The following is a 12,569-nucleotide window of genomic DNA, read 5'->3' on the forward strand; positions in this document are numbered from 1 at the left end:
ATGAAGACTAATTCGAACCGATGTGCCTTCCACTGATATCCAATTAATTTATTAATTAAAATTGTATTTGGTTATAACTACGGTATCAATGAAAATAAGTTCTACTTACATCGTTGAAAAGCTCTCAACGAGGGCTTATTACTGCAGTTAAGAAAAAGCTCAAAATTCAAATTGTTTTTGGATTTTTAACTTTTTTGGACATTTTTGGTCCAATCGATTGCAATCAAAAGGGGAGGTGCACAACTAGATGTTACAACAGTCCTAAATACAAAATTTCAACATATTATGGCTAATCGTTTTTGAGTTATACACACGTACATACGTACAGATGTCACGCCGAAACTAGTCAAAATGGATTCAGGGATGATCAAAATGGATATTTCCGTTGACATCTGAAAACCGAAATTAATCACGATCACAATACTTTACTTCGTACTAGAAAGTAAAAATTAATAACTTGACTCTAAAAAAATCACGTAACAGAATTTATGAACAAAGATAGATAAAAAAAAGTTACAAAATTAGAGAGAGGAAGTGTGTGGGCGTGCGCGCGTTCAATTTCTACATATTAACTGTTCCTTTTTTTTATATGTTACAGCCGCCAGAGCCAGAAAATAAAAGGAAGAAAAGAAATCGGGAAAACGCTCAGCTACAACCACAACAAGAACAATTAGAAATAAAATGCAATTTAATATCAACAGATGCACCGACACCGATTTCCGAGAATGAACGAACAACACAAACGGATGTGCACGAATCGTGTCCGATACAACAGGCGCAAAATACACCGGATGAATTTGAAGCTATCGCTATTAACGTAGCTGCGAAATTAAGAAAAATGGCTCCCACGCAACAAATATTAGCCGAAGGTTTAATACAAACAGTATTACAAAAAGGTATATTTGAAGAACTAACGAGGTTTACGTGCTTAGCAGAAGAAAATACGCTAGTCAATAATTGCGATAACCTGCCGACAACCTCTGTAACCTACTTCGATGCGCCGGTATCCTATAGTCCTTGCTCGACCGTAGAGTCGTCGACGGTCGCATGTAAACAAGAAATTATCGTTACTAATATTGAAAGTTTAAATTAAAAAAAAAACTGCAAAGGTCGTAATGTCGTCGAAATTATTTTTTTATTAAAATCTATTTCCTATTTTGCCTTAAAGACGTTATTTTATCATCGTTATTGTATCGCGCAAAAAAGATAAATAGAAAGATCGTTTATTTTCTACAAATTACGATGATTTTTTTTTTGTTTTTTTGTTTTATCGAATCTTTTATTCTTTTATTTTACGTTTCTGTAAAAAATTCTTCCCGTATAATTTTTAGTTTCTATTAAATTATTTTTTTAACCGAATGTTTTTTCATCGACAAATTCGAAGAGAATTTCGATAAAAAAAGAAAAAAATTCCACGATACTCTGCTGGGAACCGTTTATTTTTAAACGAGAAAGTAAATTTACTTAACGGAACAAACTTATAAAATATCTGGGTAAAACATTACAAAAAATTAAACGATTTGAAAAATCAAAGTTTTCGTGTCCGTTAACTTATCTAGAATGACACATCCAGCCACCTTTAAACCTTGAAATTGGACCGTAAAAATCAACGGATTTTTCAATAAATTCCGTTTTTACCCCGTTTCTATTAGTTTCCACCGTCACTCTTATCGAGTTAAAACGAAACAATATTAACGGTCGGAATCGCTAAATGTGAATCACTACGTTAGACGTCCTATCGCATTTTGTAATTCCCCACTACTATAATCATAATATTAGGAATGCCGACAATACTTGAGCCAACCCGGGTACTGCGCATCGGATAGATGCGCAGAGTATTGCGCATCTATATGCATATACTTTAATAAAAAATACAAGGCTGAAAACTGTTTACTGCTCATTATTAAATTACTATGATGTATTTTTATGTATAGTATAAAATATTATGTAAAAAATGTATTTTTTAATTATATATGATATTAAATAATTATTGTGTACATCTGTACAATGTATTATACTGCATTGGTTAATTAGTTATCATTATACCCCGAATTAGTATTAATAAATACGATTTAACTACCGAATTATTTATTGTACACGAAAGTTTCATCCTGATGTTTTCCCACATCCTCTGGTCTTTATATTGTTATTTTACTTTGGAATTATATGAAGTATGACAGTTCTGCCAGTATACACTGATATTAAATGTAATGTACAAATGTTTTTTTCTAATTGTTAATGTATTACTATGTATATATATATTTGTAAGAAATTTCTGTAAAAAAATAAATATATTAATTAAAACGAAAATGTAAAATAGTATTTATTTTTATTTTTTATCATCCTCATAATACAGATGAGATGCATCGCATTTTATCAGGAATGAACAGGAGGCCCTGGTTTAATCTATAAACGCCTCAGTCCTTGGTCAGACAATTTGTTCAAAGATTTACTGTTTATATTCAATGACAAATGACAGCAAAAATATTACTTAACAAATATATACGTATATAGATATAAAAGAAAAAAAAAATAGTAATTGGAAAGAAGAAAGCATAATACAAATAACACAGATCAGAATGTGAAATAAAGTATATTTCAATTACACTTTATTTGCAAAGTTAAGAAAATATTTTAGTTAATCAAATAATAATCGATGTAACATTAAAAACGCTAACAGAAAAAAATAATTATTCGTTCCAAAAATGAATTCTAGAAACGTGCAGCCGAAAGGACGAAGCAAGTGACTTGGGACTGTGAAGTTCGGTTAGCCGAATGCTCGGATATACGAGTAATAGCCGCGGGATTGGGATCGACCATCAGTGGCTTAGAGGACTGAACGATCGCTTTTTCATGAGATACTAAAGATCACTCTCTTAACGGAAAATTCTTATTATATTTAGTTGAATATTCGTAATATTTACAGTTTTGGTTGATACAAATTTAATGCTATGCCAATAGTATCCAAAGTGGGGTACGCAAAGTGATATTGGGGGTACGCTAAAGAAATAGTATAAATAATTTGTGTATATATATATATTTATATTATAGAGTACAAGTTATAATTATTTTTGTTGTAGAGGTACCTGATCAAAAGAGTGTGGAGATCGCTGTGTTATACTAATTTATGCTTTATGAAATTATAGAAGGTAATGAAAAATTTCAATGATAATTTTTTATATTCTTATTCATAAGTAAAGGCACAGATCCTCCCAGTGTATCCACCGGTTTGGTCTAGTGCTAAACTCGTCCTCGTAAATCGGCTGATTTCGAAGTCGAGAGTTCTAAAGTCCAAATTCTAGTAAAGGCAGTTACTTTTACACTGATTTGAATACTAGATCGTGGATACCGGTGTTCTTTGGTGGTCGGGTTTCGATTAATCACACATCTCAGAAACGGTCTACCTGAGACTGTACAAGACTACACTTCATTTACATTCATATATATCATCCTCTAGAGTAATACGTTACGTTGGTTCCGGAGGATAAACAGAAAAAGAAAGATCCTGCGGTGTTACGAGCAGCCGTATACAATAACTGAAAGCTCAAACGATGGTGGAGCTTTAAGACCTTATAAAGTGTTCGTTTTTCTCTAATACCGGAGTCGCTGAATACGTATTAATAAATCTAACCAAAAAATACCTTACAAATTTTAATAATGAGAAAGACAAATTTTTTAGACGTTTTTGGAAACATAAACGTTAAAAAAAAATATAATTACGACAAAATAATATTGTAAATTAAACAAATAAATTTTTTAATGAAATAAAAACAAAATCTACTTTTGTCGACGTCAAGAAAGAGATTCCTTCGGTGTTGCTGGCTGCGGTTTTCTGGCCAGTACTATCAAATACTGTACAAATAATCGTACCGTGTTGTTTGGTTTCATCTTAACGATACGTTGACACGAAAAAATGAATTCTAGACGATTATAAAAATCCAATTTCCAGTGAACGGGTTGCTTTTATTTAAAAAAATTAATATTAGCGTTAAAGTGGAGTCGAACATCCGTCCTTCGACTTCAGATTTATTTGTAAAGTACTCTAAATAAATGTATCTCCCATTCAGTGAATGTATATTTTTTATGAAACGAACTTACTGTTTTGTTTTTTTTAAATACTTTAAAAATAATAATTTGGAAAAATACTTAAACACGATTTTATAATAAAATTTAGTTAACACAGTTATGTAATGTTAAAAATAAGGCAAAAAACGGGGGTTCTTTCTACCCGTAACTTACCGAATTCTTAGGAGTTTTAATACGTTAATAAAACTCAAATTTTGCATACGGTGATTTCTAACATATCAGTCGTCAAACAGGATTTTTGTTTCGTGACAAGTATTGCAGAAATATTGTTTAAAAGATACTAAAAAGTATAATTATTTTATTTAAATTCAACTGTCTTTGACGTATAACCTCCCTTGTTTGATTAAAAAAAAGGTCTACTAGAATTAATCTTCATAATATCGCAATCGCGTATCCAATTTCACGATAAGAGTCGAATCGTGGGAAAGGTGTAGCCTACACCAGCGGTTCTCAAATTGTGGTTTGCAAATAGACACAGCAATAAAAAAAGGACTATTATAAATCAAAAAATTTGTATTTACAATCACTGTAATACAAAATTATGAGTACAACGAACATCACTATTATTATTAATATAGCGGATCGGCGTTCTCAAACTCTTTTTTGATATTATAATACAAAAGTATTTTGTCACGCGTTATCTTTTCACTTAATCTGAGGAAATTATTTATATACAAACAATAACAATATCAATTATTCGGGTAGCAAGAACGAACACACAACGCCAAAGGGTTTTTACATGACACAGCGCAGATCTAGAGAGTTGTTTGTACCATGCACGCGCCGCGTCGCACATATGAACAAGTTTCTTAACAGTCGCTATAAAAGGACTGCCGTACTTTCTTCCAACAGTTAAGCGATTCGTTCGTGGTTATCCTACGGACAGACGTTAGCAGTTGCTTTCGGTATTTTACGTACTCAGACAATCTGATCTGAAAATATTCTTATCGTGTTACTTTTTCATTTGAAAAAAATTAATTGCTATTCTCAGGATACATATTTACATACTTTCCTGGAACTAATTCGATTTAGTTCGTCGACAAAAAATGTAAATCGACGTGAATAAGTGGCTTAATAGAGCGGCAGAAAAATCATCGTCAGTTAAAATTCCTGCACGATCGAGTTCTATTTCAGAAAAAGTTTTGGAACGAGTCAAGATCTTTTTCCTACTAAAATACGAAACGTAAGAAAACAATCTTGTCAACATATAAAACGCCATTGTTAGCTGAAACTTTGGAAGAATATTTTAAAGATTATTCTGAATTCTTACGGATACGAAACGCTTTCATACCGGATATCATTCCTGGAACCCTAACTAACAACGAAACAGAATCTTTGATAGAACTGTTAATTTGAAAATGGAGTTTACTAAATTAATTTTTTGTGAATATTGACTGAATTTAAAAAATGAATATCCATCGCCGTCCGGAAAATCACTGTTATTTTTAATTCCGTTTTCTACAACATGTCTCTGTGAAACTGGATTTCCTGGTACGGTGATGGTAAAAAATAAATCTCATAATAAAATGAACGAGATATATTTTAACTTGTTTCAAACATACAGCACCATCCTTCTCAGTGAATTTTTAGTCTTCAAGAATATTGTAATCGGTAATATAAGTTATTGTAAAGTAGATTTTGAAAAATATGTTTAAAATTTTATAATACACAAAAAAATTGTAATACGTGATATTTTTTATAAAATAAATAGATACTTTCAATAAAAATTTGTAACTTTTTATTGCTTTACCGTTCTGAGATAAAAATTTATCGTTATCCTATAAACGGGCCTACTCGTATTCGTAAATAAAAAAATTTCATCACGAAATATTTTCAACTCGGAGGATTTCAAGTACTGAAAAAAATTGTGGTTAAATCTATAGATAGAAATAATTTTCCTCCGTTCCAACAGCTGGGGTAAATAATTATATTATAATACTTAACATAATGCGACGAATAAATAATTCGATGACGAAATAAAAGAAGTATTTATTTTAATAAAAATAATTTCAAGCGTAATTTTTAGCTTTGGAATTTTTCGTTTCATTCATCTGCTATTTTTAAGTTTGGTCCGATCGATAAAATCAGGGTCGGTTCTAACACAGAGATGATTAGGCCTGTGTGTCTGTCGCTGTGCGCACCTTCTGAAAACTGAAAGATAGGAATATACAAGAAATGTAGAGCAAAATGTTTTCGAAATTATCGATCGCGTGTTGTTTATACAAATACTTCGGTATGTATCCCTTAAAAATAATTTAATAAAAGAGGCGATACGAGGTTACTGAAGAAGTTTACGTAATTAATTACGCTTTACGTTACGTTTTATTAATTTTAAGAATTAATAAAACGTTTTCGACGAATTTTTTTTTCTTGTTTTCATAAAATTTAGGTTTAAAAATCCGTGTAAAACCTCGTTTATTTCTTGTTAAATCTTTAAATTTTGTTTTTCAGTCAATTTTCACGGGAACGATAGGCGATTCCATGAAGTCAGTGAATAAAATTAAAAAAAATTATCCTTTCCTTATTTAAAAAACCAACTGTTTTTTAGAAAATTATATAGCTGAGGGCTAAAAATCCTTATCGTTTCAAACTATTAATAGGAGTTAGAAATAGATTATTAATAAATAGCTATTAATAAAAATTGCTACAAATAAATAATATTAATAACGACTAGCACTACATAGGGAATCTTGGAGAGCTGCATCAAACCAGTCAAATGACTGAAGACAAAAAAAATAATTATTATTAATAAATAATATTATTAATAATATTAATAAAAATAGCTATTAATAGGAGTTAGAGGGCAGAAAGTATTTCTGCCCTCTTAATAAAATCTATCCTTTTTAAAGTTTACGTTAAGGATACCATCAAAATTAACCATCATTAATTGACTATAACAGACAAAAATTTCAGAATTTTTTTGTTGTAAATTTCAACCCGAGCCGATACTAATATTGTCGTTTCTTACATTTCTTCAAGCCTTTCAAAGTCTTGAATTAGCGTGGTATAAAAACGTACCTCCTAAATAGAAAAATCATTTTATACTTTGATTTGTTAAAAAAAATTACAAAAGGAAGGAAGTAAATAACAAAAAATAATTATGTAACGGAAGTTTTTAATGTGATACATACGGAAGTTCGACGAACTAACAGGATGTATATAAAATTAAACGCATATTAATACACACATAAGTTACAAAACTCAACCGACGTATTAAGTTATTGATAAATAAATTAATCGACCAAGTCATTACTACGAACAGTAAATAAGATTCAAAAAGAACGAAAATATCAAAAAGTCTGAATAGCTTTTTCAGTGAAACGAAGAGAAAACCGCTTCAAAGGAGAATCGTGACAAAAGAATACGAGTTAGTTAAGGAGTTGGGAGTGGGGAGTGGCGAGTGGGGAGACCTAATGACGTAAGTAAATAAATCGGTCAAGCTCACGACTTCCTTTATAAAACGAAGAGCGATGCGGCAAGGGGGAGGGGTAGGATTGATGAACTCATTGTCCTTAGTTCCTACCATAAAGTTTTCTTGCTCCAGTTTTAACTTATACGATGCCCTTCGTATCTTCGATGTAATTTATTCCTATCTTTATTTTATTTTTTACTGCAACACAATTAAATCGAGTAATGCCCATCCAAATATAATGCTTTCAATACCGGTCGGAATCAAGGAAGCGCTGCCAAATTTCTTGAACGATAGACCGCCTCGCTTTAGTCGCCTGACTTACTTGGCGATTAAATCTTCATATTTAATCATGAATTTTCCATTTTTATGTAAAGATATCAAGTTTGCACTACTACACATCTTCATAGGGCTTTTATACACACATTAAACGGCTATATCAGGCGTGGCCATCATACGGCCCGCGAAAAATTTTTCAATATTAGCTTTTTTTATAACCAATTGAATAATGGAAAATACGGAAATTTAAAAAAAAACTTGCCAATAAATATTTAGTAAATCTTCGGCTCGACTTATATTTGTGAACAAACTTTTTCTTTAATGAATCTAAATAGAAGTACAATAGATTCCATAATAAAATTTTGTTTACTTAAAAGAATAGTTTTTGTATTTAATATTTTTTAATTTTAATATTTCGTTAGGCCCGTGAAAAACGTTATCTTTCCAATTCGGTCAAAACTGTTGAGGCAAAAACTGTTGGCCACGCCAGGGCTATAAGATAATTTTATCAGATAAGTATATATGTTTCCACATAATGTAAAGTACATTAAAAAATGACATTTTTCTACCTTCTTTATACCGGCTCTAAACGACGTATAAATCACCGTTGTAAGAGAAAATACGTTTTATAATACCGAAGTATTTTATACATCGCTCAATAATTCTTCATTTTCCTCTATTTTAAGAATATCTTTCTAATTCGTAAATCTCTATTCGATGCTAGCAATTTTTTCCGACTAATCGCTCCTTCTCCGGATCGTCTGTTTCTGATGTTCTCATTACGCGTCGCATCCTGCGTCGATTATTATTCTTCTTTTTCCCAGTGTATTATGTTAATTTTATTTATTTTCAAATGGGAAGTTCGCAGTAACCGGTCAGAAAACACGAGTCAAAACTCTTCCGCGTTATGCTAAATTCACTTTAGATTTACTAAATAGTTGAAGGTGCGATTTTAATATTAATATTTTTTTCAAACTGAATTTCTTTGGATTGCTGAAAGATCGATGAAAACTTATAGTTTAAAATTTCATTTGTAGGCCTAGCGTCTTAAAAAGCAACCGGTTTTTAAGTGAATTTTTCGTACGATTCCTTGATCGCTTCTTATTTGTTTAAATTATAAGATTGCTATCGATATCAATCGATTACTACGGCTCACGTAACGCGGCATAGACCCGAAGTTTGTTCGCAAGAACGCTAAATATATTACTGTTTAGTAATCGTTTTATTATTTAAATTAAATAAAATACGTATACTGTATTAAAAAAAAAAAAATATTATCGGTTAGAGGTAGAGTAGGTGGGTGGATATGACCTCTAGGTCCAAGTAAAATGGGCATCCTCCTCCGTAACATCGATCTATCGACTGAAATTGCCCTTATAGTAATGTGTTAAAAATGAAATCTTGTAATTATTTTAAAAAAAAACTCAAGGATAGACTTCGTTATCAATTACTTCTTAGCGCACTAGTCGGTTTGCAACTAAATAACATTCTTTTAGTCGTACGATCGCTTATGGCAGTTAGTCTGTACATTCTTATGGTCATATATAAATATATAAAATTTAATCGGTGATTGGATCTACGTTAATGCAAAAACCGAATCTTCTCGATTTTACTGATAATAACTGAAAGAAGCAGCGCCACTGAATAACTCCCATTCAGTCCCGAAGAACGACTGGCACTACAAAAAAAAAAATACCTCGATGTTATTGAGAGCCCAGTTTCTCCCCCCGACGATCAAAAAATATCAAGACGATAGGGTCTTAAGCCGAGGGTTCAAATAACCATCGTATAATTTATAAGGTTATCGATCTAAAGATACTCTGTCGTATTTCGGATTTTTGTATTTTAGGAAAGATAGATCGGCATTATTTGTAAGGGACTCTGATCGTAAGAGTTATTATAAAGTAACCAGACAGGAAACAAATTTTCCGGGCAATCATCGAAATGTATCATATCAAAGATGATATCGAGTCGTCCTAAATATCCTCGGTATTCAGCTGGCGAGATCGCCTCGTACTCATAGAACCCGGGGTAATAAGAAGAGATCGAGAAAAAGAAATGAAATTTTCGTAAGGATATTCGACTCCTCAAATCGAATCCAATTCGAAAGACTGTTAAAAAAAAAATGTTTTGTTTTAGCATTTTTCGTTTAGGAAATGAAATGGATAAGAAAGCACGATATTCTTGGGGAACAAAAACCCTTCCGTAAATTAATAACTTTAGTTCCCTTTTTGACAGCGGGCGTCCGAACCCCCGTGGCCGCTCGGAAGATCGGACTACTTTACCTAAAATGGAATAAGAATTTGCTTCAACCGATTAAATATTTCCCACAGACAAAAACAATTTTTCCTCCAAATATAAGAGAACCACAGCGGTGAACACGTCCAAGTTTTCTAAAGAATTAAACTCGCTTATCCAGGAAATCTTTCTTTAGCGTCCGGGAATTACCGTTCAGGTATTACTTGAGAGGATGATATGTATGAATGTAAGTGAAGTGTAGTCTTGTACAGTCTCAGTTCGACCGTTCCTGAGATGTGTAGTTAATTGAAACCCAACCACCAAAGAACACCGGTATCCATGACCTAGTATTCAAATCCGTATTAAAGTAACTGCCTTTACTAGGACTTGAACGCTGGAACTCTCGACTTGGGAAGACGTGTTCACCACTAGACCAACCCGGTGGGTTATGCAGGAAATCTTATATCCGGTTGAAGTTCCCGACAGAACTATAAACTGTTCGGTCGGAAACAAAGGGTACTTATAGTTTGGCAGCTAATTGGTAACCTTATTTACGTAATAAAAATAATAATACTTCTTTTAAAAACAAAATCTTTATTAACCACTGTTTCTGACGTCAGGATTTAAATGTTCGAAGATTATAATTTTCTTTTTATATATACAGCTTTTTTTCTTTTCCATACGAGTAAAGTTACACGAAACAAATTTCCTCTTTTGCTACTCAGAGTAAAAAAAAATTCATTTACGTAAAATAACGAAACTAGTATAGAACTCCGTCAGTAACGTACAGTTATCAGAAAATAAAGACTATGTTAACTGTTACTTTTTATAAATACGAGGGTGAATCAATTTTTTTTTTACTCAAGGGGAGTTTTATTCGTTGATCTCCACAATCAACGAACGGTGAATGCGGCTTACTACTGCCAGCTGCTACAGTCAACAAAAGCCGCCAACCAAAATAAAAGACGGGGTATCTCCATCAGAGATGCATCCTCCTCTATGACAACGCCAGGCCGCACAAAGCGATTCTGACAAGGAATAAATTAGAAAAGCATGCGCTGGAAAATCCTCGATCACCCTCCCTACAGTCCAGCTTCGTCCTCTGTGACTAGATTTTGTTTGCGCTCTTAAAAGAATCGCTTGCAAGGGAACGATTCGAAAAAAATGAGCTTCGAAATCGTTGGTAAAAGTGTGTAGATCGTGCAGGATGCTACATAAAGAAATGTAGCAGTTACGAATTGTATAAATTATCAATCGATAAATTTACGTTTTTTAAATTACCGTTTATATTTGATTCACCCTCGGGCGGGAGAATCAAATTTAAACGGTAATTTTGCTATTCTATTCGGGAAGCAGTTCCGACCTGCACGGCGGACTGGGGGATTAATGTTCGGTGTGTTAGAGAAGGGGAACCGGCTTAGCTCCTCCGTTTTGTTCTGCGTCAGTACAGCCATGAGTGAGCAAGAGGTTCCCTCATCTGTCGCCCAACGTACGCTCATAAAGTTTTTAACTAACGAAGGCCTTAAACCGGCGGAAATTTTAACTCGGTTAAAGGTACAGTTTGGGGACGCTGCACTATCCCAGAACCGAGTGTATATGTGGGCCAGACAATTTAAGGGCGGGCGAGAAAGTGTAGAAAACGAAAATCACGGTCGACGCCCAAGGTCAAGTCTAACAGCTGAGAACATCCGGGCCGTTCGAGAGCTTATCGAAGTTAATTGCCGGTTCACTGTTGAAGACATCGCGTCAGAAGTGGGTATCAGCTACGGGAGTGCTCATTCCATTATCGCTGATCATCTTGGCTTTAGAAAAATTAGTGCTCGATGGGTTCCGAGGTTGTATTATTATTATGTAATATTACTGCATTATTACACGTATTACTATTTTTTTAAATTTAATCTTAATTTTCATAAGTAATATTTAGCAAAAAATAATTTCAAAACTGTTTAACAGTAATTTCGTCGTGAATAAATCTTAATTCAAATTAAAGTTTAAATTTATTATTAACAAACACAAAGAAAAGAAACCTTTTACGTAGAAATTAAAATAAAGATCGTAAACAAGGATCGTAAGCACAAATGTTTTCATTACTTTGGGCAATTAATTAAGCGAACTTTATTATTTTTATTTTACTTTCACCTAAAATATTAATATTTCAAAAATTTAATTTTCTTGAAGATAGTAAAAAAATTTAATGTTCATTTAATTATGCATACATAAAATCTGTTTCCAAGTTTTATTATTATAATTTATGCTTTCTGATCTTTTTGTTTATTCATAAAACTAAATCCTTAAACTTGCATCCACATTAACCATATAAATAACAATAATCCACATTCTTTTATTCTAATCTATTTAAAATGTATCTGAGTAATAGCCTAAAATTAACTCATCCCGTCTAGCGCTATAGCTGTAGGAAGGAAAGTTTTATAATCGGTTCAATTTGGGCATATGGGTTTTCACCGGATCTTGACGTTTTGACACTTACGGAACCCAAGACACCGGACGGAAATTTTCCGTATATACATGTGTGTGTTCGGTGTCGTACTCTAAATCA

General features: G+C 32.5%; 2 protein-coding genes across 8 annotated transcripts in view; one reads left to right on the forward strand and one right to left on the reverse strand.

Annotated features, from left to right (window-relative positions):
* LOC142329171 (uncharacterized) overlaps positions 1-2,279 on the forward strand; it is a 64,829-nt gene extending 62,550 nt beyond the window's left edge. For 2 of the 3 annotated variants that reach the window (XM_075373557.1, XM_075373556.1), the window contains exon 2: positions 599-2,279. In XM_075373557.1, the coding sequence (XP_075229672.1) occupies positions 599-1,093 (495 nt within the window). In that variant the 3' untranslated portion in view covers positions 1,094-2,279. The remainder of the gene's footprint in view (positions 1-598) is intronic. The other variant, XR_012757433.1, reaches the window with a different exon arrangement.
* The window catches only part of LOC142329167 (uncharacterized), a 503,112-nt gene that overhangs the window by 185,450 nt on the left and 305,093 nt on the right, over positions 1-12,569 (reverse strand). The window lies entirely within an intron of this gene.

Source organism: Lycorma delicatula, chromosome 8, assembly GCF_047948215.1.
Source record: "Lycorma delicatula isolate Av1 chromosome 8, ASM4794821v1, whole genome shotgun sequence".
NCBI lineage: Eukaryota > Metazoa > Arthropoda > Insecta > Hemiptera > Fulgoridae > Lycorma > Lycorma delicatula.